The 21,214-nt window shown below is 38.1% G+C and overlaps 3 protein-coding genes, 1 long non-coding RNA gene and 1 pseudogene across 13 annotated transcripts; 2 read left to right on the plus strand and 3 right to left on the minus strand.

The window, feature by feature from the left end:
• Positions 1 to 1,317: 1,317 nt before the first annotated feature.
• LOC149986526 (ABC transporter G family member 35 pseudogene) lies at positions 1,318 to 2,627 on the minus strand (annotated as a pseudogene). Its single transcript, XR_016500274.1, has 3 exons — positions 2,548 to 2,627; positions 1,653 to 2,333; positions 1,318 to 1,510 (listed from the first exon to the last, which is right to left on the minus strand). The product of XR_016500274.1 is annotated as an ABC transporter G family member 35 pseudogene (transcript).
• Positions 2,576 to 7,165, plus strand: LOC112275804 (lipid phosphate phosphatase 2). Of its 6 annotated transcripts, none has more exons than XM_024506455.3 (9): positions 2,576 to 2,969; positions 3,708 to 3,823; positions 4,306 to 4,613; positions 4,821 to 4,908; positions 5,108 to 5,223; positions 5,454 to 5,547; positions 5,717 to 5,905; positions 6,364 to 6,423; positions 6,735 to 7,165. In XM_024506455.3, the coding sequence occupies exons 1-9, from the start codon at positions 2,872 to 2,874 to the stop codon at positions 6,908 to 6,910; spliced, it is 1,245 nt and encodes a 414-aa protein (XP_024362223.1). In that variant the 5' UTR covers positions 2,576 to 2,871; the 3' UTR covers positions 6,911 to 7,165. The 6 variants fall into 6 exon arrangements, with proteins under 6 accessions (XP_024362223.1, XP_024362225.1, XP_024362227.1 ...); XM_024506457.3 differs by having other exon boundaries at positions 2,587 to 2,969; positions 4,245 to 4,613; XM_024506459.3 differs by having other exon boundaries at positions 2,969 to 3,103; positions 4,245 to 4,613.
• Positions 7,166 to 8,617: 1,452 nt separating this feature from the next.
• LOC112275807 (uncharacterized) lies at positions 8,618 to 10,666 on the minus strand. Of its 4 annotated transcripts, none has more exons than XM_024506464.3 (4): positions 9,666 to 10,666; positions 9,447 to 9,553; positions 8,943 to 9,071; positions 8,618 to 8,754 (listed from the first exon to the last, which is right to left on the minus strand). In XM_024506464.3, exons 1-4 carry the CDS (start codon positions 9,667 to 9,669, stop codon positions 8,689 to 8,691), a joined length of 306 nt encoding a protein of 101 aa, XP_024362232.1. In that variant the 5' UTR covers positions 9,670 to 10,666; the 3' UTR covers positions 8,618 to 8,688. The 4 variants fall into 4 exon arrangements, with proteins under 4 accessions (XP_024362232.1, XP_024362233.1, XP_073386619.1 ...); XM_024506465.3 differs by having other exon boundaries at positions 8,938 to 9,071; XM_073530518.2 differs by having other exon boundaries at positions 8,943 to 9,278; positions 10,513 to 10,649.
• Positions 10,667 to 10,829: 163 nt separating this feature from the next.
• Positions 10,830 to 12,455, plus strand: LOC149986527 (uncharacterized). Its single transcript, XR_016500179.1, has 2 exons — positions 10,830 to 11,350; positions 11,773 to 12,455. It is a non-coding gene; the product is annotated as an uncharacterized LOC149986527 (long non-coding RNA).
• A 1,854-nt stretch (positions 12,456 to 14,309) lies between these two features.
• On the minus strand, positions 14,310 to 15,991 carry LOC112275806 (germin-like protein 9-3). Its single transcript, XM_024506461.2, has 2 exons — positions 15,851 to 15,991; positions 14,310 to 15,306 (listed from the first exon to the last, which is right to left on the minus strand). Exon 2 carries the CDS (start codon positions 15,291 to 15,293, stop codon positions 14,676 to 14,678), a length of 618 nt encoding a protein of 205 aa, XP_024362229.1. The 5' UTR covers positions 15,294 to 15,306; positions 15,851 to 15,991; the 3' UTR covers positions 14,310 to 14,675.
• Between the last annotated feature and the right edge of the window lie 5,223 nt (positions 15,992 to 21,214).

Raw genomic sequence — 21,214 nt, forward strand, 5'->3', positions numbered from 1 at the left:
AAACTTGTTTGTTTACAGATGACCATTTGTATTTTTCTCTGATGTTTGCAAAGATAATGAAGTTGGTTATTGGGTTGTGGTCCTACTGGATCAAGTTGTTATAATTAATAGAGTTTTTGTTAGCAAATGAAACCATTTTATGAAAATTAATATTGAAAGATCATGCATTTACATGTTATTCAAAGCTTGTGTTGGATATTCTGTAAATTTTGGAGTGATCCTATACGGTAGTAAATTATTTTATATTAATTTTAACATGTATATGACTTTCAAATGAAGTTGGTATGTAAAATTGGTACAAATTTAAACAAATGAAAATTTTAACACTAACATTTCTATTTGACTGATCAATAATTAAGCATTATTATTTATGCTAATTTAATTTTTAAAAATCTGTTTTAGGTGATTTTCATTTTTAATATGTATTTTTAAAATAGTAACTTTAAATGAATAAATTAAAAATATGAAATTATCAATAAACTAGTTGTCTTATGGAAGTTTGACTTTAAATTAATCTTTACCAAGTAAACCATTGCTGTGAATTTTAGAGAATCGTACTGTAGATTTGCAAGTAATTATTAATTTATTTATTAAAACAAACTTAGAATTTCACGTTATTTTATTGAAAATTATTTTATTTCAAAAGTATGTACCAAAAATTTGGATTTTTCTTTTTCTTTTAATTTTTTTCTACATTATTTTTCAATAAAATATAAACTTAGTCTGAAAATTAGACTATTCATTTCAATTTAATTCAAAACGTATTTAGAATATCTGAAATTCCTTAAACATACAAAAAATTATCAAAGTAAAGAAAGCTCCTGTATAACTTCAATCCAATATAATTAAAAAAAAAAAGAGAAAACACACCATTTATCAATTGCATCAAAAGAATCAAATTTCAATGTTTTCAGAATGTAGTACAAAGAAATAAATCCATGGATACCAACATATTTCTTGTGCAAAGATTGATTTATCCGATTTCAAAACCAATTTTTGACTATTAATTGTGGCATTAGATAATTGGCTACCTTTTTTCTTTTTAATTGGTAACAAAAATAAAAAAATAAAAATCTCTAAAAAAAAATACATACAACAATGTTTATTGTAGAACCTCATCCACACAAACTTAAGATACAACAAATAAGTAAAGGCAACAAAACTTTTGTAGAAGAAGAAGAAGAAGAAGAAGAAGAAATCTAACTTGAAAATAAAACCCAACAGAAAGAAAACATCAAAAACACATTGAAAACATTGAGCAGCATGTAAAACACATGTAAAACATGCTTTATATGTATATATATATATATATATATATAGAAAACACGCTTTGATTATTAGAAACAGTGGCTGAACATGTCTGGAAGAATACAAATTTGTAAAGGTCCGATGCCAAGCTAAGCTCCGCGAAGTTCACTCCAAGTTGATCCTCAATTCTGTTGTTTGTCACTTCCAGCATCCATGTAGCTGGGTTGTACCCTTCTTTGATTTTGGTAACTCCAGGGATAGCCTATCAAGTACCGCACGACCAAACTTAGTATCATCCCCGTGCACCTTAATGCTACATTACCATATGTATAAACAAGTGAAACCGAAGTATTAACTAAGCGTGTATCTCGATCATGAAAGAGAGATTCAATCCCTTGTCATACCTAGAAGTATTCGATAATCCTCTCAGAATTGTGTCCCAATGGCCCGTTATAAATCACCCGTCCTCCACGCTTCAGAAGAAGCAACTCATCAAAAGCTTCGAAGAAGTCAATGCTGGGTTGATGAATGGTCCACACATCAGTCCTCCCCGTGTCCACCGTGGTACGCACAGTACGCATCACAATGCAGCGGATCGAGCGTCGAGACCCCTGGTAGGCTCATCCATGAAGATGATGGAGGGGTTTACCACCAACTCCGCCGCAATGGTCTGATGTTTCCTTTGCTCTGTCGACAACCTGGAAGTTCCAGGCAACCCCACCAATGCATGCTCGACAAGGCTCAGCTCCATAAGCTCCATCACTTGGTCCACAAATTTCAGCTTGTCTTCATTGGAGATGTCGGGATCTAGACGAAGCCAAGCATACCCAAGCAACTCGCGCACGTCGAGTTGAGGGGAACGGATGTCATTCTGCTCGCAGCATCCCGAAATCCTGGCAAATGTTTCCTGCACTTTGGGATACCCAGAGATTCTAATGTCGCCTTCTACGGATCCACCTGTTTTTCTTTCCCTGCCAAGACGTCCATGAGAGTCGTCTTCACGGCTCCACTCACACCCACGAAAGCTGTCAGCACACCAGGTCTGAAGGAGCTTGTAATGTTGCTGAGCAGCTTCAACTTCGTCTCTGTCAGATCTTATTGTTTCATTTCAGGGGCATGTCGATGTAACAATTCCCTACATCTATATATATATATATATATATAACATCTTAACAATTCCCGATATATATATATATATATATATATATTCATCCTCATATGAGTGACGAGCACTGGATGGACGGAGGCGAGGTAACATTGACGAGAGTCATCTATCATCCATCCATGAAGAAGGGCTACAAGTCAGAGCTCAGAGTTGTTGGGTCGACGACGGCGGACTCGTGGCTGCCGAAACCCCACACTCTCTTTCTGTTGCTCATTTTGTTTTGCATTAATTTCCCGTGTGAGAAGACGAGATTAGGGCGCAGCTGTTTGCTTTCCAATGGGGCTCATCTGCTACAGTGTTGTTGTTGTTACTGAGCTGTACTTTCGTCGAACCGGAGAACCTTGCAGCAGCAGGGCATCATAGCTCAGTCGGAGATTCGGCCCGGAAACACAGGACAACACACCTGAGCGGGTTTCGAGAGATCCTCCTGATTAGGGCTGTGGAATCGGACAAGGTAGATGGAGATTAATTGGGCAAGTGGGGTGGAGCCGAGGAATGGGATCACCGCTTCAGCTGGGTGCAGGAAGCCTTGGAAGGAGAGGACTTCTTCAACGAGGTATGCAACTAATCTTTTCTCCCTGGTTTCCTCTCGAGCTGGTTTGGCGTTGGGGTGGGAGTGCGGAAATCTCGTTTCGATCGCTTTGGTTTGACCAGACGCGGTTTCTTTGATTAGCTAGCGTTGACACCCAGGTCGCCGAAGTTGAACAATATGTGACCAGTTTCTAGTGTAGACCCTCCCATTTCTGTCTGTCTTCGTGGAATTTGGTAGCGAGTGCTGAGTTTCTTCCTGTACTGTCGACTAGAAGCGCCACGAGTTTCCTTGTTTTTACTTCTTCCTTCTCTATGCTTTCCTCCGACATAGTCATTATCTCACTTCTCTGGCTTCTCTCTTCGTTTGATTCCTGTTTAAAGTTTGGTTTTTGGGCCAGGGATCCATGTCTATGCTCCTGACAATAAATTGTCGATCCTCTACTTAGGCTGTGCTGTGTGTCCTTCAGTCTCTCTACCGCATCTTCAACGTGTTTATGTTTTGTTTTGTGTTTTTTTTTTGTGTTTTTGTGTTTTTTTTTTTTTTTTTAAATATATTTTTAGTCGCTAACAGATTGCAATGAGGAACCAAGTTATAGAGTAAGCGATTGAAATTATGTTACAGAGCTTTAGGGATGCTTGTACATTCCAATTCTTCCTCATAAGATCGTCGGGATCAGTTTACCACTTTCTTTCGCTGCCTATCGTGTGTACAGAGCAATACATTACTTGTGAGATCTAAAATGGATCATGTTGATGCTCCCAGATTAACCGATACGTCCGAGATAGGGGAGATAATAATGGACGACTCTCCTGAAAGTGATGACTCACCGATGGCCCCTCCTCTCACCAGAAGGCTTTCATCTACCTCCCGTGCACAAGGTTAGTGATTGTGGCATGAGCTGTACTTATGTACCTCTAAGATTCTGACACTCAGGCTCTTGTGAGCTTAGGAATTCATTTGTGAGGATATGAAACTTGCAATCATGGATTGAACCGAATGTTAAGTAGGGAATGTTGAAGCAGCTGGTGATACGTCTCGGCCATTTTGTTTCATGCGAAGTTGTCTCTAGGGTTTTCTCCCTCTTACTTGATAACCAAGCATTGTGAGGCATCCGCTCTCATCTTGGTAGCTTTTGATATGAAGTACATCAAGAGAGCGCAAATTTGCGAGTTGAATCTAGATGCATGAGTTTCTTCTCGTTCTCCTATTCTTTTGAGTATAATTAGGTGTAATGAAGCCATTTTTTTTTTTTAATTTCTAATTTTAATTTTTAATATATATAGTTGCGATCTTGGACAGAGTCAACCTTGCATCCGTTATACCTTCCAACAAATGAAGACGCTTGTGTTTGGTGCTGCAGAAAATATGAAGAAGTTTTTTACCAGCGCTTCGAGAACTATATCAAATGCTGTACAAAGAAATCATGAAGAACTTAAGGATTCAGAGGATCTGATAGAGGAAGAAATTCCGATTCTTGCCGAGTTGGGACCCGCTGCATTATTTAGATACCACTTGAATGATTGGCTGCAGATTGTGCTTGTCATTCTACTTTGGCTTCTTTGCTTTTTGGTTCCTCCATTCCAACGTCATGTAGGAGAAAAGAACTTCGCAACTCCGGAGTTAAGATATCCGTTTAAATCTAACACTATTCCTTTCCAAGCTGTGCCGGTAATGATGCCGATCTCCTCTTTTTTCCCCGCGGATTTATGTTGGTTTTCTTTATCGCTCCCTCCATATACATATAGCTCACCCCCCTTTCTCTTCTTCACCCTTTTTTATGTTTACTTTTATTCTTTTTTCTTTCCCTTTGGATGGGATTATATTATTTGCAGTAGAATGAACCTAGTCGTTCTAAGCTCGGAGTGTTCTGAGCAGGTGATTGCCGTATTTGTACCTTTGGTTGTTATCGTGGGAATCTTCATCAAAAGGAGGAATTTTCGAGATTTGCATCATGCTCTATTGGGTTCGTCTCTTTAAGCTTAGACCTGGCATGTCTAACACTATACTTCTGATATTCAATCCCAATTAATTTAAAAAAAATATATAATTTCTATCTTTTTGTGTAAGTATACTTATCCTTCGCTTTCTGCGAGGATGTGGACACTTGCCTGCTGGAATGACATTTTAAATATTTTTTTTTCCTTTTGCTCTTTTGGCTGTAGGTCTGTTAACCGCTGTTGCGCTCACAGCACTGATAACAGATGCCGTGAAAGTTGGGATCGGACGACCTCGTCCTCACTTTTATGCTCGATGCTTTGGGGGCACTCTCGCCCAACCTGTATGTTGGCTTTTACTCTTTACTTGATCTCTCTAACCCATCATTAGCAGACAATTTGGATCCACCAGATTCAGAGAAAGACAAGAACACTAATATCTGCTTCTACTAACTCGGGCTTGTTCTACACAATCGCTCATCAATCTACTAACCACAAGATGCTTCTGGAAGGTTTTTCATTTAATTTTTGGGTACCTTGTTATATTCTAATGCCTCTCGTGAATTGATTGCAGAATTACGATCCAGTAACCGGGAACGTCATCTGTGTTGCAACTGCTAAAGAAATGAAGGAAGCATACAAGAGTTTTCCAAGCGGACATACCTCATGTAATCACTCCTCACTGACTGTGGTTGTTTTAGTGAAGTAACCTTGGTGGTGCTCGTAATTGTGTGTTGAGGTGGATACATTTGACGCACTTCTGAACTTCCTACCTTGGTATAGAAGTTTTAGATATGTCACTGCTTCATACATCTGACAATTTATATCCTGTTGCAGGGACTTTTGCTGGTCTGAGTTACCTGGCAATGTACATGGCCGGTAAGCTCAGTATCTTCGACCGGAAGGGTCACTCATGGAAGGTTTTACCCATAATTGTGGTAATGCTCTGCGCCACTTTTGTTGGCGTTACCCGAATTGATGACTACTGGCACCATTGGACTGATGTTTGCACTGGTGCCTCCATTGGTAGGTGCCTTCAGCCATTCATGAACTCATTACTGGCCCATATTAACCCTTAATTTTAATTTATCGTAGGTCACATAGTGGTTTTCTAATCTCAAATGGTCCGTCCCCCAAGTCGGTTTATCCAAGAAGACGAGGTGACATTGTTTTAGATCCGTGTTTACGATGATTGCAACGATCTTTCATGCATTCCTTACCTATTCCATGAAATTAGCAGTTGAGCTCTGTGCACATCCTCCTCCTACGAGATTAGGGTTTTGTAAGTGGCAATGGTTACTCATATTTTGAAGAGAGACAACAGTTTTTTATTTTTTATTTTTTATTTTTTTACTTTGAGGTTTAGTAACTCATCTATGTGACGTGGACACGGTTTGGTACCCCACCCACGAATAGTGGACAACCAGGAGTTGTATGCTTTGAAATGCTCTCTTTTCTCACCTCTTGCTTATATTTTCCTGCAGGAACTTTGACGGCTTACTTCTGCTATCGCCAACACTTCCGAAGCTTATTCGATGATTTACGTAAGCTTCTCTCATGCTCTCTCTAGCTTGTTTGTTGCTGCTACAGGGATAGCTCACATTAGTGTGAGGGTCTAGACAACTTGGGTTTATCGACAGACATTTGAGGTGTTGCTTGAATATTGCATGTAAATCTCTATCTTTATTGGTTTTAGTGGTTGGTTTGGTCCATGTCCATAAAAGTTTTAACTTAAGATAATTTAGACTTTTCTACGTTTGCATAATTGGCCGTTCAAATGCCAGAGGCTTTGGAGCATTTTTCTGTGCCGCAAACTGTTTTCAAACAGTACTCACATAGTTTTATGGTTTTGTAGCTCACTCCACTTATGACTACATTCCTGTTGGCTCTGTTCCCCGTGCCACTCAAATTAAATCCAAGCGGTCAGTATCAGCTCCTCCCGAGAATTCTTCTTTCGACAATTCTTCTTATGACAAAACTTCTTACGACGTTGAGCAAGGTAGAGTGACAGATTCATTCGATCATAAGTAGGTGCTGCCAATGAAACAAAGAGTTTCCTAGTGGCAATGGCGGTGTGGTACAACGTATTTTGCGGAGTCGAATTGTTCCGTTTCAGTTGAGATGTTCTTTTGATTTCATTTCTCCTTCATGTAAGAGTGTGAACATATTTGAAGAAAAAACGGAGATATGTAAGTCACCAGTGGGGTTTGGACCCACACCCAACTGTACAGTACTGGTGACTAAACATTGAGTTTAGCGTCTTAAAATTTTCGGTAATATTCGTAATGTTTTGCATACCTGTCAGTAATGTAGTGAATTGATGCAACAGATGCTTCCTACAGAGGTTTTGTAGTGACGATGTTGAAGTTACGTATAATGTTCTTCAGATTGTTGTGACAATGTTCCTTAGACTTTCTGTTTGAAACATATTCATCTAGATTTTTTGAGAAGAGTCTTGTATCTGTTTGTTTGTTTGTTTTATTTTTTGTTTTTTAATATATAGGTTGAAAATCAAATAATTGAAAAAAAAAGGGTAAATCATAGGAACAGAACTTGTGATTTGAATTTGGTGTAGTGTTATGCACTTTTTTTTTAAGGAGTGTTGTGGACACTGGCAATTCAAGTCAGCATTTGAAATATTTTGTCAATAAGAAGGTTTTATTAACTCATAAGTTAATCAAACACGCTGTAAATGTTTTTATTTTATTTTATTTTTATTTTTTGATAAATCTTATCAACAGCAATGTAAAGGTGTATTTATACTTTTCTATGTTTTTAAGAACTATTTGTATATATGAATTGTTAGCTTAGAAGAAAGCAATGCAAGGTGTAGTTCATTGGTAATTGCCGAAAGGAGCATTGACAGAAATACAATGCAGTAAACAGCTTTCAAGTATTATTTTCCATGTATTATTCCCCTTCATTTAACTAAAATTCTATACTTTTTGCAACAATTTGTAAATCACAACTAATCCAAATAATCAAGCTGGATAATGTATTTACCATGGTTACTACCAATGCCGACTAAATTAGTACGTCTGGTAAGTTTTGGCTTTTATTTTGTGCAAAATATTCTTTGTGTAATCAACAATTGACGGTAAACATTATACCTCTGTAAATTTAATTATTCCATATTGTGTGCTTGATAGATCGCACACTTGTACTTCTTTCAAACTTATTAAGCTTTGAGTATGTCAGGAGAATACATTCTTGGACCGCTTGTGTAAGGTACCAAGTGAATTCCTAAATGCAAACATGACTCCCCTAACTGATAATTACAGATGCTGGTTTGTGTTCTGCCTGGTTATGGTGAAAGAGTCTCTCGTTTGTCTCTAAATTTCTGATTGATGTTTTTGTAGATGTATTTGTAGGATGAATGAATCTTTGTCTTGGTTCATTATCGATAATACAAGTGAATAAGGCTCACGTGATACAAATTTTCTCTCCAGTTGTACAGTTTATTTTGGTGTTATTTTTTCAATGTTGTCTATGTATCCTGGGATTCACGTAATGAACAAGGTTAGTCATTCAACAAACATGCATGTTTAGGTAGTTTCATTAAATGGGCACAGATAACTTGGTCGATCATTTCCTCAGGATTGATTCTGGAAATAAAATGATGATTTATGAAACTGGGACTTCAACGTTGGAACGAGATAATCCCAAATACGTGCTATTATCGGAGAAAGCTTCGACCTAATGATTGAGACAACAATAAAATTATCACACAACTTCCACTGAGACAATTTCATTTATTATCAGAAACGCTACTAACAAATATCGCCGATTACATCGGAAGGTTGGAAGCTTCACGTTCCATTGACCCATGTGTCTAGATGAGCTGTCTGTACATGAAGGAACACCCTCTGAGGAATCTGAAATAGTTGTGAAAACACATGTACAGTATTTTGTTAAACAGTCTGGTATTAATGCAAATTGATTAGGGACTTGAGACTTAGCCGGCTGGTTCCTAACTTAAATTGGAAATCCAAATGCTGCAAATATCAAAATTAGCTTCTCGACGACAAAATGAAGTTCGTGTGTTCATGTGTTCCTACATTACCCGCTTGGCCTCCAATGCATAGTGCAACGCGCTCCATGCTCTTTCTTTCTTTTCACTTGTAACCTTCTCAGTAGCCTCTACAGCTGCTTGCATCGCAACTCTTTTGTCCATTTCCTGCTCAGCCATGACCTGAAGCCAGCCATTTGACGAGATTTGAGCTACCATTAATCTCTTTCCAGAATTATCTTGTAGCAACTTTTGTAAAATACTGGGCTGCAACATGAACTCAAAAATATGCCTGTTCAGATGCTAGATCTGTTTTCTCCTTAGCAGACATAAGCTTAATGTACACCCGCTTGATGGCCTCCTAAGCTTCTTGTTGCACTTCCAGTGCTTCTGCAGGTACGAGCTTTGTCTAAATCAGGCAATTTAGCCATGTATCAGTATGAGCAGAAAAAAACCCAGGATTGTCCGAATGAGGAGGAACAGTGACGATAGGCTGTACATGAGTAGGCAATTGGGCATTGGAACAAATTCGAGCGTAGAGTTGAAATGGAGCCTGACCTGTTCCTGCTCAGTGACGTAAACATTTGAACCGTACGATGGTTCTTGCAGAGCTTGCTGGGACAGCCCTTGATTGGCTTGGCCACCCAACTCTGCGCTATTCAGACCTGCGGATTTGTAGACGTGGAATCAGTGAAAGCACAATAATCTATCTTCTTCATCCAGACACTGCGGAATGGCTACGGCGCTCAACAAATTTGATTAGTTTGAAGAACGTACTCATATTCAGCCGGCAATTCCAGAGGACTATGCAAGAGTCTTCTCAGGATGAGATGTCGGACACGCGGGTCAATCGGTGATTCTCGTACAGCTTCAACTAAGAAACGGAACAGAAGCGAACAGTAGCCCTTGAACAAACGAGTGACTAAAGTGAACAGAATCATGGCCTTCTACGGGACATCAACACCATTCCATCCTAGTTCTTTGTTCTAACTCATAGACCTCTGAGCCAACAATTTCCGACACCCTAATCGTATTGCTGCAAGACAAAGTGATCAGTTACGACCCATTTCTCCCCGACAGGGACACTCTGCCTATTGCCTCCAACGTTTGACGTTTGTGTTAAAATGGGAATCCGCAACCCTGGCAACAAATGACACGAACACTGAGTACACCCTTCCTACATCTCACGTGAATATGACATATATGAAGCCCCAAAGGTGAAGAAGTACTCCCAAACATGCAGCCTCGCAATGTTCATACGATAAAACTACACACATTAAGAACACATAATTCACGACCTAGCATAACCCAACTCTAGGGCATTCAACAATCTAAAGCCTAGTCCACTCATCCTTGAGCACAGGTACTAAGGTCTGTGTCGCGATGATCGCTCTCAAGCTAAAGATCAAGAAACAAGTCGTTACACGAAAGTAACAAAATCAGCAAGAGCCGGAAACCAGATGCAGAATTGTAAGGAAGACATCACACCAAGTGCGAATCCCACCTTCTGAAATGAACTCTGAGGAGCAATTCTACACAGGCAGCCCCCTAACGTTGACGAAACAGGATTATCGTTCAGGTGCAGGGCTAAACAGCTTCGGAATCCTGGCAATTCCTCGAGTACCTGAAGTATGCGAAAAGCTCCCCGCAAATTCTCTCCCCTGAGTGTCGAAGCCACTCCGAAGTCGATCCTTAAGCTCTGCAGGATCTCAACGGGCTGACAGGATCGTCTTGCGCTTAGATTTAAGGTCACAAAACTTAAATTTCAAAACCTAATCAGACCCGAAAATGAGCAGAAACATGAAAGTGGTGAACAGATGGCTCTACGAGGAGGTTCCATGCAAACATCCACTTGGCATGCGGAGTGGGGCAGTCCAAGTCCCGCTCCTCCGATTGTGAATAGTAATTTTTTGGAGGGTTTTCTGCGTTTATCCAAACCTTTGTCCACAGGGGCGAAGTACCTCACACCCTGACTACATGAAAGTGTCTCCGCGTTTCTCAATTAACATCCATATTGATAAATCGTGTTATTTATTGGAATGCATAGAGACCACGTAAAGGCGAGGAACTAAGCGGAAGGATTGTCCTCTGGGGGTTTCTCGCTTGTAGAGACGATAGTGGAAGAGCTAAGAATTGCAGAGGAGCAAGTACTACAGAGATTCTAGGATTTTACTTCTTCAGCTTTGCATAAACTTGTGGATTGGAAGGAACTCGGAATTGGGTTCCTGCTGGGCTGCTTGAAGTGGTGTCAAGTTGGTTCAATTAGACGCGTAAACACGTCCTAGCAAATCCATGTACCCGCCTTCTTTGCATCGTGAGAGGGGTACAGTTGTTAAACGTGCACAAGGTGTCTTGATCATGCTGATTATTGTGAAGCACTCTGCAAGTGTTAACAATAGATACGACGTGTGAGAGGAAGCGTGGATCGCGCGCCTCTGGAGTTCTTCAAGGTTGAGGACCCTGTGAGTTTCTCCCTCCTGTGTCGAGTTTGGATCGTGAATGTATGCACTATTCGTGAAATTTCTTTTGTTACAATCCACCTGCAAGGATTTCCACAGCAACCTTCATTTGCCTTCCATTTGAGACAAAGATAAAAGAACGAAAATTTAGAGAAAGGTCTAGGTCTTCTGAGAGTCGCTTCTAATTTAAGCAGGTTTACAAGGCTCAAATTGTACGCGGAGCGATATGCAAGGAAGTCCTGCAGATTCTTGTTGAAGAGATTTTCACGAAGATAGTAGATTAACCCCGTTCGCTTTAGAATCTGCAATAGTACCAGCTAGAGTCTTGCAGTGAACAAATTCTTTCAACTTTGAAACTGTCTAATATTTCACATGGATGTTATTTGAGATTGGACATACTAATGAATCAGTGCACCTTGTGACAGGGAATTTAAATCCAAATGTATTCTTCAAACCCTAATGCTGAACAATACTCACAATATAGGCAACAGAAATTGATCATCAAACCTCGACTGAAACGTTTGCAAACAAATTAAAGGCGGGTCATAATATCGATCGGTCGGCAAGATTTGTTGTTGCGATACCTTCGAAGCTCCTGTCATTGAACATCCTTTTCCTGTAGGATAAACAGCTCTGCTGCAAATGGATAATCAAGAGCACTGTGTTGCTTTCATGTCGTGACGTCTGTACAAATCAATAGATCATGTGCAGTTGCCAATATGAAGGATCAACTAATTAGAGTGATTAATTGTGGAGTCAACAATATATCGAAGTTGAACAGATGTAGCCATTTGACTGTGTGAACGATATTGAGCGTCATTGTGCTTGTGGCAGGTTGAAGGTTTGCAAATTTGCGGAAATTTTATCAGTAGGTTAATGTCTTTGAATAGCCTCACATAGGTTGGTGAGATAGCAGACTTTTCTGCACATGATGGTTCTCTACGATATTCAGGTTTTGTACTATCAACACCTGGAGAGTAGAGGATTAGACGCCGAGATCTGTTCTTGTTTGATATATTTGTATGATACTCTGTCAACATTGTATATCAGTACTTTAGCATGTAAAATTGGCTTCTGAGCCACAGAAAGTCTGGGTACTTTTAATGAAGCGTGTTGCATTTGCATGGATTCTTCCTCAAAGTTTCAGGGGCAGTGCTGCTAAGGCAATAAGTGAGAATGTTTAGATATACCAGATTGAAGAAAGATCAAACTAGAAGAATGATGTGCTGCCATAATGTTTTCTATTTTGATGTGGAAAAACCAAGTGTTTTACACTGCTCTTGATAGATAATCAAAGTCTGACTGCTCTAGGGACATTATGTCATTGGAGTATCAGTCAAACGCCACCAAGGGTACTCAATTCATGCCCATAAGCAGAAAAGTATTGAACACTAGGGATTTACACAACCATAGAATGTTGGGTAAATCAGTTCACAAATGTGACAATGGATTAGACAGCGAGTCAGAGTAATAAACTATGGATCAAAGCCCGTTTTAGAAGCGACCCTTTCAAATTTTGCTCTCGTGAATTAAGAATATCTACGTGGTTGCTTCATTTACCGCCTAACTTTGAAGGTCCAGTTGGACTCAGTGCTTTGTTGCCAATCGAAAAGTATAGCAAATATACCATTACTCGCTCTACTCTTTACCTCTTGAACCTTTTTCGTCTTTGTAGTGGTTTGAATGCAAAGAACCTTCAAAGACAAGGGGGTCCTCGAAAGCATCGAACTGACCACGGAATCAGTTATCAATTAATCTCCAGTATCGCGCACCCACAGCTCTTAACGATTCAATCGAAAAATGTACACGGCAAAATCTCATATTTTAGGGAATGAGATGAATACCCGATGCGGAAAGAATGTAGACACTGGAGGTGAGGGGTCATCGAGGTTCGCATTGCACGCGTCCAAACACAGATCTTTCGTGTCTTCTTACAGTGAGTAGAAACTAGCCTCCTGAATTGGATTCTAAAACAAGTTCCCTGATGCGCTGAAAGAGCCCTCTGAATCCGACAGATTGCTCAAACATCGTTGCACCTCACACAAAGTGTCATTGGTATAGGCAGATGAAGCTTCGATTGTCTTACTGCTTGTGGCGGCAGACCGGACTCTCAAATTGTGATCTATTCCAGCAGGGGTCACTAGATGAAGTGAGCTTGCTTCGCATCAAGCAACCAGGTTCCATGGCGCGCTTTCCTGGCGCATGATCAAGGTGTGCAACCTTCAACATGAGGAGAATCACGACCAAGGTTCAATCAGTGACCCTTTCTAATGAGGGCATCAGCGTTTCTCTGATCCTCGTTTCGCCGTTACTGGACGGGATTTTTCGAGGCTGGTCTTGCTGACAGTAGTTCAAACTGTTCCGGGCCTTGTAATTGGCAATGATGAACCGAATCAGGTGGGCCTTGAGGCGGGGATGTGGAAACAACTGCGCGATGCCGCGTGTCGCAGCGCGGCGACGCTTTCGAAATACTCCGAAACGCAGGCAGTCTAGCATCAGTCACGCACAAGTGTCGGTAGTCCATTCTGCGTCCACACTGACCCAACACGAGATTTGGCCTACGTGAATGGATAAATATCTTCATTCCATCCATGTGAAGGTGGAATTTTGAGCCTAGTTCGTTCATTTCTCACCTGTATGCTCTGTTGAGTACATGAATTCAAGGTTTGAAGTGATCGCATTTCAATGCTTCTTATTTCCCTTTGGTATTTGAATTGATTAAAATGGGTAGTACTTTATCCATTATTCATTGCAGGCAGCTTGCAAGGGATTGTGTGCACTTCATAACAGAACAGATTCTTTTTCACATTTTTTCAAGTTTGAGGAAATGACTGTTGATTTCAGTTATTTACTGTCAACGTTGTTTTACCGATTTAAGTTTTTTGGGTTGCCGTTGTGATTGTGTTGCAGAGTGATGCAACAGGAACTTATTTCCTTTTGAAAAGAAGAAAGCGGCGATGAGTGAAAGAGAAAATGAGTGTGGATAGGGCTCTTCTGAATACAAACTCCTTCATCGATGGACGTTTTCTCAACTTTGTCCACAACCACATTAACAGAGAATGTGGGTTCAACTGCAAGCATCGACTAAAACAAGACCTACTTCATCGTCGATATCAAGACGAATCCTACAGTTGACAGTTGAAAGTGCGATGCTCGAAATCAAATGAGTGACAATCGTCCACTCAGCACAGCAAGAGTTCAAACCCAGAATGGAGACCTCCATAGTGGGCTGATAGAGATTTCAGTTTATTTCTGTAATTATCTCAACCAGTCTAGGATATGCTCCAGTCCATAAAGAAATATCTTCCTAGTGTCATGAACACCCGACCTACATGTTGAATGGCTCTTGTAGCTTGTCCACCACATGTCCATCCACCTTGAATGCGACCTTGTGCACTTTGTCGGGGATGCCGCTGCCGAACAAGGTCGCTGGAAGTGACACAGTGCCAGGATTAGAGCTGCTGAAGGAGATGTAAGCCACCACAGGCTTACTGCCCAGGTTGATCTGGTAGTGCACCAGTCCCTTGGGAAACACGAACACATCGCCGACGCTAAGCACCTGGGTGAAGAGCTTGTTGGTGGTGTCCACCAGCCCCACAGTGAGCTTCCCTTCCATCACGTACAGAACCTCGGTGCCTCTGGGGTGCGTGTGGTGGGGGTTGGTGCCGCCGGGCAGGTACTTGATCATAGCAACCGACACTCCCAGGCCAGTGAGCGAAGGAAGGCTGTCAGGCTCCGAAGTTATCCTCTTCGTGAACACCGTAGCACCTTCTGGGATGGTAATACCTCCCCGAAATACCTCGGAGGTGAAGTAATCACTGGTGACAGTGGTCTTGTCGGTAGTGCTGTTGACGTAGTAATCGGTGGTGAGCTCAGGGTCAGATGCCTGTGTGAGGATCATTGCAGCCAAAGTGGTCACGGTGACGAGAGCTATAGGAATTGCCATCTTGCAGGAGCTTCTGCCCATGAGAAAGAGCTAGTTCTGTTAGTATCAGATGACATGAGCCACACTTGATTTAACAATCTTGACGTCGTTCCGAGTCGGCATTCAAATTGATTATTGTTGAAACTAGCTCACAACTGTCGGATTTGCGTGACCAAATTTGTCGTCAAGTGCTGTGTTTGGACGGATTCACTTGGTATCCTAACATTACATCGCAGTAGCTTTGTGGCAATTCTAGCAAACACAAATTTCTAACTAGAAGATATTGATGTTTGAAAACCCACGACTACATGTTGCTTGAAACTGTTAGTGTTTGGATTGCCATGAGAAAAATCAATGTTCGGTCCTGAGCTAGTAACACTCAGTCACTAATGCTTCTTCTGATCACCGGAGAAGAATCTTCACGGCTGCCCTCAGCGCTTCGTTCATCAATCGAAATTATATAAGAAAAAACGTTAAACCCTACCTACTAGGTCTCGTTTCAGAAAACCTCAAATGCAATCGTACGCTTCCTTACCTTGACATCTGCTAAGCTGAAAAGGAGCGGTGGAATATCGTACCTGACGTCACAAGGCAACTTGGAGAAGGTGGATGGAATTGTGTGGGATGTTCTGCTGGACCTTGTTGAGGCCAAGGGGCTAATAAATACTCTTCACTGAGCTCGCCTCTAACATTTGGCGGCAAGGAAAAGCGCTTACAATCCAGACCAACTATAGATATCATGGGTTTAATACCAGCATGGATGACCCCATGTTCACTCTCCACGTTCAAGAAATATTCCCTCGTCGCCCTTGGGTGAAATGCTTCATGCATCTACAACGTCACTTTCGAGCATAACAATAGATTTTTCGCTGCAGTGCGATAATTTCTTTTTCCCCATTTCCACAAATGAATAGATATCAAGTACCGAGAGTCATTTCCTCGGTTCTACAAAGTAAGAGAAACTTTTATCCCCCCGAACAGGATCCGAGTAAGTACGTCGATGAGTGGAAAAAAGTTTGCTATGCAGCACAAGGCTGCTATGCAGAGGTTACTTAGAAGCTGTGGCGACGACCTTTGAAAGAATCTCGTCTTCCTGCAAGACAACCCAAGTCTGGTCTGCGTTGCGACCCCAAATAGCCTCAGAGGTCTGTACATCCACGGCCAGGCATTCAGCTCGATCGGAACCTACATCACAGTGATACTCACATTCCGATTCACGTAACGGAACGCGTCAAATGCGGCGCACAGGCTTCAGGTGGAGACACAAAGGAAAGCGAGTGAATCACGCACCGCAGCACGTCACCAGGTCCACAGTGACGTAGCCAAGGTTGGGTTGTGAAGCAGCAGCAACAGCACCCATTGAGCCATCGAGGAGGCGCATGCGCACACCGCATGCAGAGACGATCACGCACTGGTGCTCTATGGCCCAGCAGGGCGATCCGCAACCGCAAGCACGCTGGTGCACGAATCTAGCATGTGCTCTCACCTAGAAAACAGCTTCTTCTGCGCTGCTGCACTCGCAAAGCCCACACTCCGACACACTCCGCCACGCGATCCTGCTTCGCCGATCCCTCCGGAACTCCGACACGGATCCATCGCATCCCTCACATTCATCGCATCGCATCTAACGTTATTCTAGCTCTAACACCTGGCGTTAAAATCTGGCGTCGATCGCCGTTTTCTGATCCAATCGTTTCGACACTGACGTACAATTTTCACTGCATTTGTTTCCACTTTTGCAGTGTTGGTGTTGGGGTTTTTGTTATTATAAAAGCCTAGTTTGACTGCTCACAGTATAAATGGTTGTAATGAATTTGCATTTAACAGTTTTACTATGCGATGGGGAACTTTGTGTATCAGTTAAAAAAGTAATAGAATGGATGTTGTTTTGTTGTTGGTTGCAACATTAAACATGTCAAGTTTTATGTGTAATGTTGCAACATGGTTTTGGGGGCAGTGTGGTGTTTGAGTTGTTTGATTCTGTTGCAAATGAACTTCCTTGTTGTTGTCGTTGTTGTGGATTACACCTTGACATTTATATGGTTCAAAAACAATCCATGGTTATGATAAATATTTATTTAGAAATTATTTTAATTAGCCAACGTAATTATGTAGAAAACCATATATAAATGATAAGGGTCTTTCTAAGAGTTGTATTGATTTTTAATATATCTTGAATTACAAAAGAATTTAGACATGTTCCTATTGCATTTAAAGAGGCATGCAATGGCCTTTTATTGATTAAAACAAGATTCAAATATGACTCGTTCATCAAACAATAAAAAATAAATAAAGCTATATTGCATACTAGTGGAAATATGTGGCATTGAATATAGATAAGTTATAAAATTTTAATTTGTAGTTTCTCGGTTGTAAATTAACAACTCCTGAAGAAATGTTGATCACAAAAAAATAAAATAAAAAAATAAAATAAAAGAAGAAGAGATAAATTATATTTATAATAGTGCTTTTGCCTTCATTATTTTTAGGATAAAAGATCTTGATTATATTTTTAAAAATGCATTGTGAAAGGATAAAATACAACTATTTATATGCAAATATGAGAGTTCTAAGATCTATTCCTACATTCTTTAATTATTATCTTTGAAATTTGTTAATGATCATTGCCAATGCTATATTTATTAAAAACTGCCTTTGCTACAACTTAAATGGAATCTTTGCAAATAATAGACATAATATGATCTTTGGAAGAAAAACCAACTATTTCTTGTAGCCCTCAAATAATAGTCTTTATCCATAATCCAATCAGCCAATTGCATAATAACCAAGTGTGATCCATTACAAAGTCTTTAATATAAAGCAATTTTTTGTAATAACATAATTGAATATCCAACTTTTAGCTCCAAATTAAATGGTGACAATCCAAGTGGAATTAAATCTATTTAAATACTTGACCAAATAAAAATTATCATTGATAGCACCATCTCCTATAATTGCTATATCTATATTAAAATAAACATGTAAAACTTTAAAATATCTCTATAATATACAAGTTTAGATCATTGACATCATAATTTTATGCAAATAAAATTGATATGTCAATGAAATATCCATTTTTAAATATCCCATCTTTATTTAGTCCCAAATAGATAGTTTAAATCAAATCATTTGATATTGAACCTACTTTCATATGTTTTGGAAGAATCACTATACTTTTTAGTGGATCTACAATTGTTTATCTATTTTCGATCTACTAATAAAATCTTTCTAAGATATATTAAATATAAACATTATAATATTAAAAAAAATCTTAAAAATAAAAACATGTATAATGCATATTTTTAAGAGCTTTCTAAAAAATAATTGATTTTCATCAAATTTACCTTTCAAATACATATTTTTGGTCAACTTATATATTTTAATATAAGCCCAAATCTTTGATTTTTGCAAAAAAGCATCAATAGTCTCTTTTTGAAAGCCTTTAACAACAACATGAGGAATATATTGAAAATCTCTACCAAAGTCTATAATTATTTTATCAAATATCTTGTCAATTTTAATTGTGTTTTAGAAAATTTTATTAGTTGCCTCAATGCAATGGTAATGTTGAATTGATATCTCATCTTAGATGATAATAATCATTTTTTTAATACATCTGATATGGTAAGTAATTTGCAAAATTGTAAAACAAATCTTCATAGAATTTGAACAAAATTTAAACATAGAGAGTACAATCTGTCTACTACTTTAAAATTGTGGTGCAATTTCAAATGAAGGAACACACAAAATAACATATCCATCAATTAATGTGCAATGCTTGAGTTCGAATATTCTTGATATAAAGTTGGCACAATCTTTAGGTCTTTGTCCTAAAAGAATGCAGTTGATATTTTTGGCAACAAAGGATTTGCAATTATGATTATAAATATATTTAGATGTTGAAAGTATCAAGTAATGTTCACATATTCTTTAAAGATCCAATATAAGATGATGAGAGAATTATCTTTTGCAATAGATTTTGTATGTCAACTTCTTGGTTTTACACATCTCTAATAAAATTTGCAAGTCTTTGATATAAATCTGCACATTACTTATTTTTATTCATATTCAATTATTTCAACTGATTTTTCTTTGTTAATAATCAAGCATCCACAATAAATTCTTGTGGCAACTTCATATATTGTAAGATGGTTAAATACTCGTAATATTAAAAAAAAAATCAATACAAATAAAACACCATTTAAATAATATGTGCAAGTTGCATATTTATACTTCCATCTTCATTGGCATTTATATCTTAATGTTTCATTTGGTCATGCTATTTTTGTTCTCTATAAAAAAAAATAAAAAAAATAAAAAAAAAATAAAAAAAATAACAACAACAACAACAACAACAATAACAACAACAATATTATAGAGTGGCAAATATACAAGCTTTTATTTATGAATTTATTGCAATGGATTTTTTTGTGTTAAACAACTATATCTTTTATTTTTTTAGTTTTTTTCTATTTTTAGAAATAATACCAATCTTATTAGAAGTTGAAAGATTGTAATGTCTTTTGTCAAGATCTTTAGTAAAGTAAAGATATACATATATATATCATTACCACTCTCTCTTCTTTCTCTTACTTTAGATGATATTTCATGGACTTGTTGATAAAATGGCAAAAATACGTGATGCTTTCTTAGATGTTTGAAAGCTCCTACATTATCTAAGTTGACAAATTGAGATTGTGTGCCATCCTTGCTTCATGTACAATGTTGAGATTATAAATGTAAAGTTGTATTAGATTTTTTTTAATATCTTATTCTAATAAAAAACTACCTATTTGATACCAAAGTTTTCTAAGTATGTAAAAGCTACACAAATCATATCCATGCAAGAAAGTTATATCAACTTTTATACTAAGAAATTTAAATACATGTATTATATTATATTATCAAATAGTCTTCTAAATTATTTTTTATTTTTATTTTTATTTTTTTTCCATTTTTTCCATTAAATAGCTATCTAATTAACAACATGGAATCTTTAATAAGGAAAAGCTCAACTTTTTTATTAAGACAACATGTACCAAATCACAGATTTTTTTTGATAATGGTATGATTTGTTCATCCATTCAATAGAGTGTATTGCTATATGAGCATTAAACATTCATATTTCCAATTTTATTACAACCATTGAATTCTTCTCTTTCATTTTAATATTTGAAAGCAAATTGTTCAACTTGTTCACAAATTTCTTCAACTCTATTAGATTCTTTTGCTTCTTCTTGATGTTGTACACATAAGGTTGTTTTTTTTTGTTCCTTTTGCCTTTGTTGTCAATTTTTTTGAAGATTCATAGGTTGAATAATGTTTTTATCATTACTATTATTTTGATTAATTATAATATCATGTTCTTCTACTTCTTATTCATTTTTTCTTTAGTATATTCACGTGTCTTCTATCTTAGTTGTCCAATTGTACAATGATTGCATATAGAGGCAACACTATTCAAATTATTTATTTCTTCATTTAAAACTTATAATCCTCTCTTCCCTTGTTCTTCATCTATATGCATATGTTGCTCAACATGTTCATGAGCTCTTTGTCTTTTTTGTCAAATAGCTTGATTATCTATAGCCTTGAGATTGCTTTTGAAAAGGTTTCTATGATTGCAATTAATTGGTCCATCATTCTTTGTTATGTCTTTCTTTTAAAAAAAAATCTACTAATTTTATTCTAAATAGTTTGCTTTTCTTTTTCATGCCCTAAATTCATAATAGAATTAAATGTAAAAACTTGTTTTTTTTAATTATTGGATAATATCTTTTAATAGTAACAGTGATAATAAATGAAATATAGATTTTATTTCAAGATGAATATAATCATGTAATGCTTTTTGAAAAATTATTTTCAACTAATAACTACTTACATTGAGGGCAAAGATACTACAAATACACAAGTGAGAACATATGTTGTGTATCTATAAAAGG

Source organism: Physcomitrium patens, chromosome 23, assembly GCF_059467195.1.
Source record: "Physcomitrium patens ecotype Gransden chromosome 23, ASM5946719v1, whole genome shotgun sequence".
Classification (NCBI taxonomy): domain Eukaryota; kingdom Viridiplantae; phylum Streptophyta; class Bryopsida; order Funariales; family Funariaceae; genus Physcomitrium; species Physcomitrium patens.

Coding starts and splice junctions, on each gene's coding strand:
- LOC112275804 (XM_024506455.3), top strand. CDS start 2,872: ATGGAGATTAATTGGGCAAGTGGGGTGGAGCCGAGGAATGGGATCACC. Junction 4,614..4,820: donor TTCCTTTCCAAGCTGTGCCG/GTAATGATGCCG, acceptor TGTTCTGAGCAG/GTGATTGCCGTATTTGTACC. Junction 4,909..5,107: donor TTTGCATCATGCTCTATTGG/GTTCGTCTCTTT, acceptor TTTTGGCTGTAG/GTCTGTTAACCGCTGTTGCG.
- LOC112275807 (XM_024506464.3), bottom strand. Junction 9,072..9,446: donor ACGTCACTGAGCAGGAACAG/GTCAGGCTCCAT, acceptor GGCTGGCTTCAG/GTCATGGCTGAGCAGGAAAT. Junction 8,755..8,942: donor ATGCATTGGAGGCCAAGCGG/GTAATGTAGGAA, acceptor CAACTATTTCAG/ATTCCTCAGAGGGTGTTCCT.
- LOC112275806 (XM_024506461.2), bottom strand. CDS start 15,293: ATGGCAATTCCTATAGCTCTCGTCACCGTGACCACTTTGGCTGCAATG.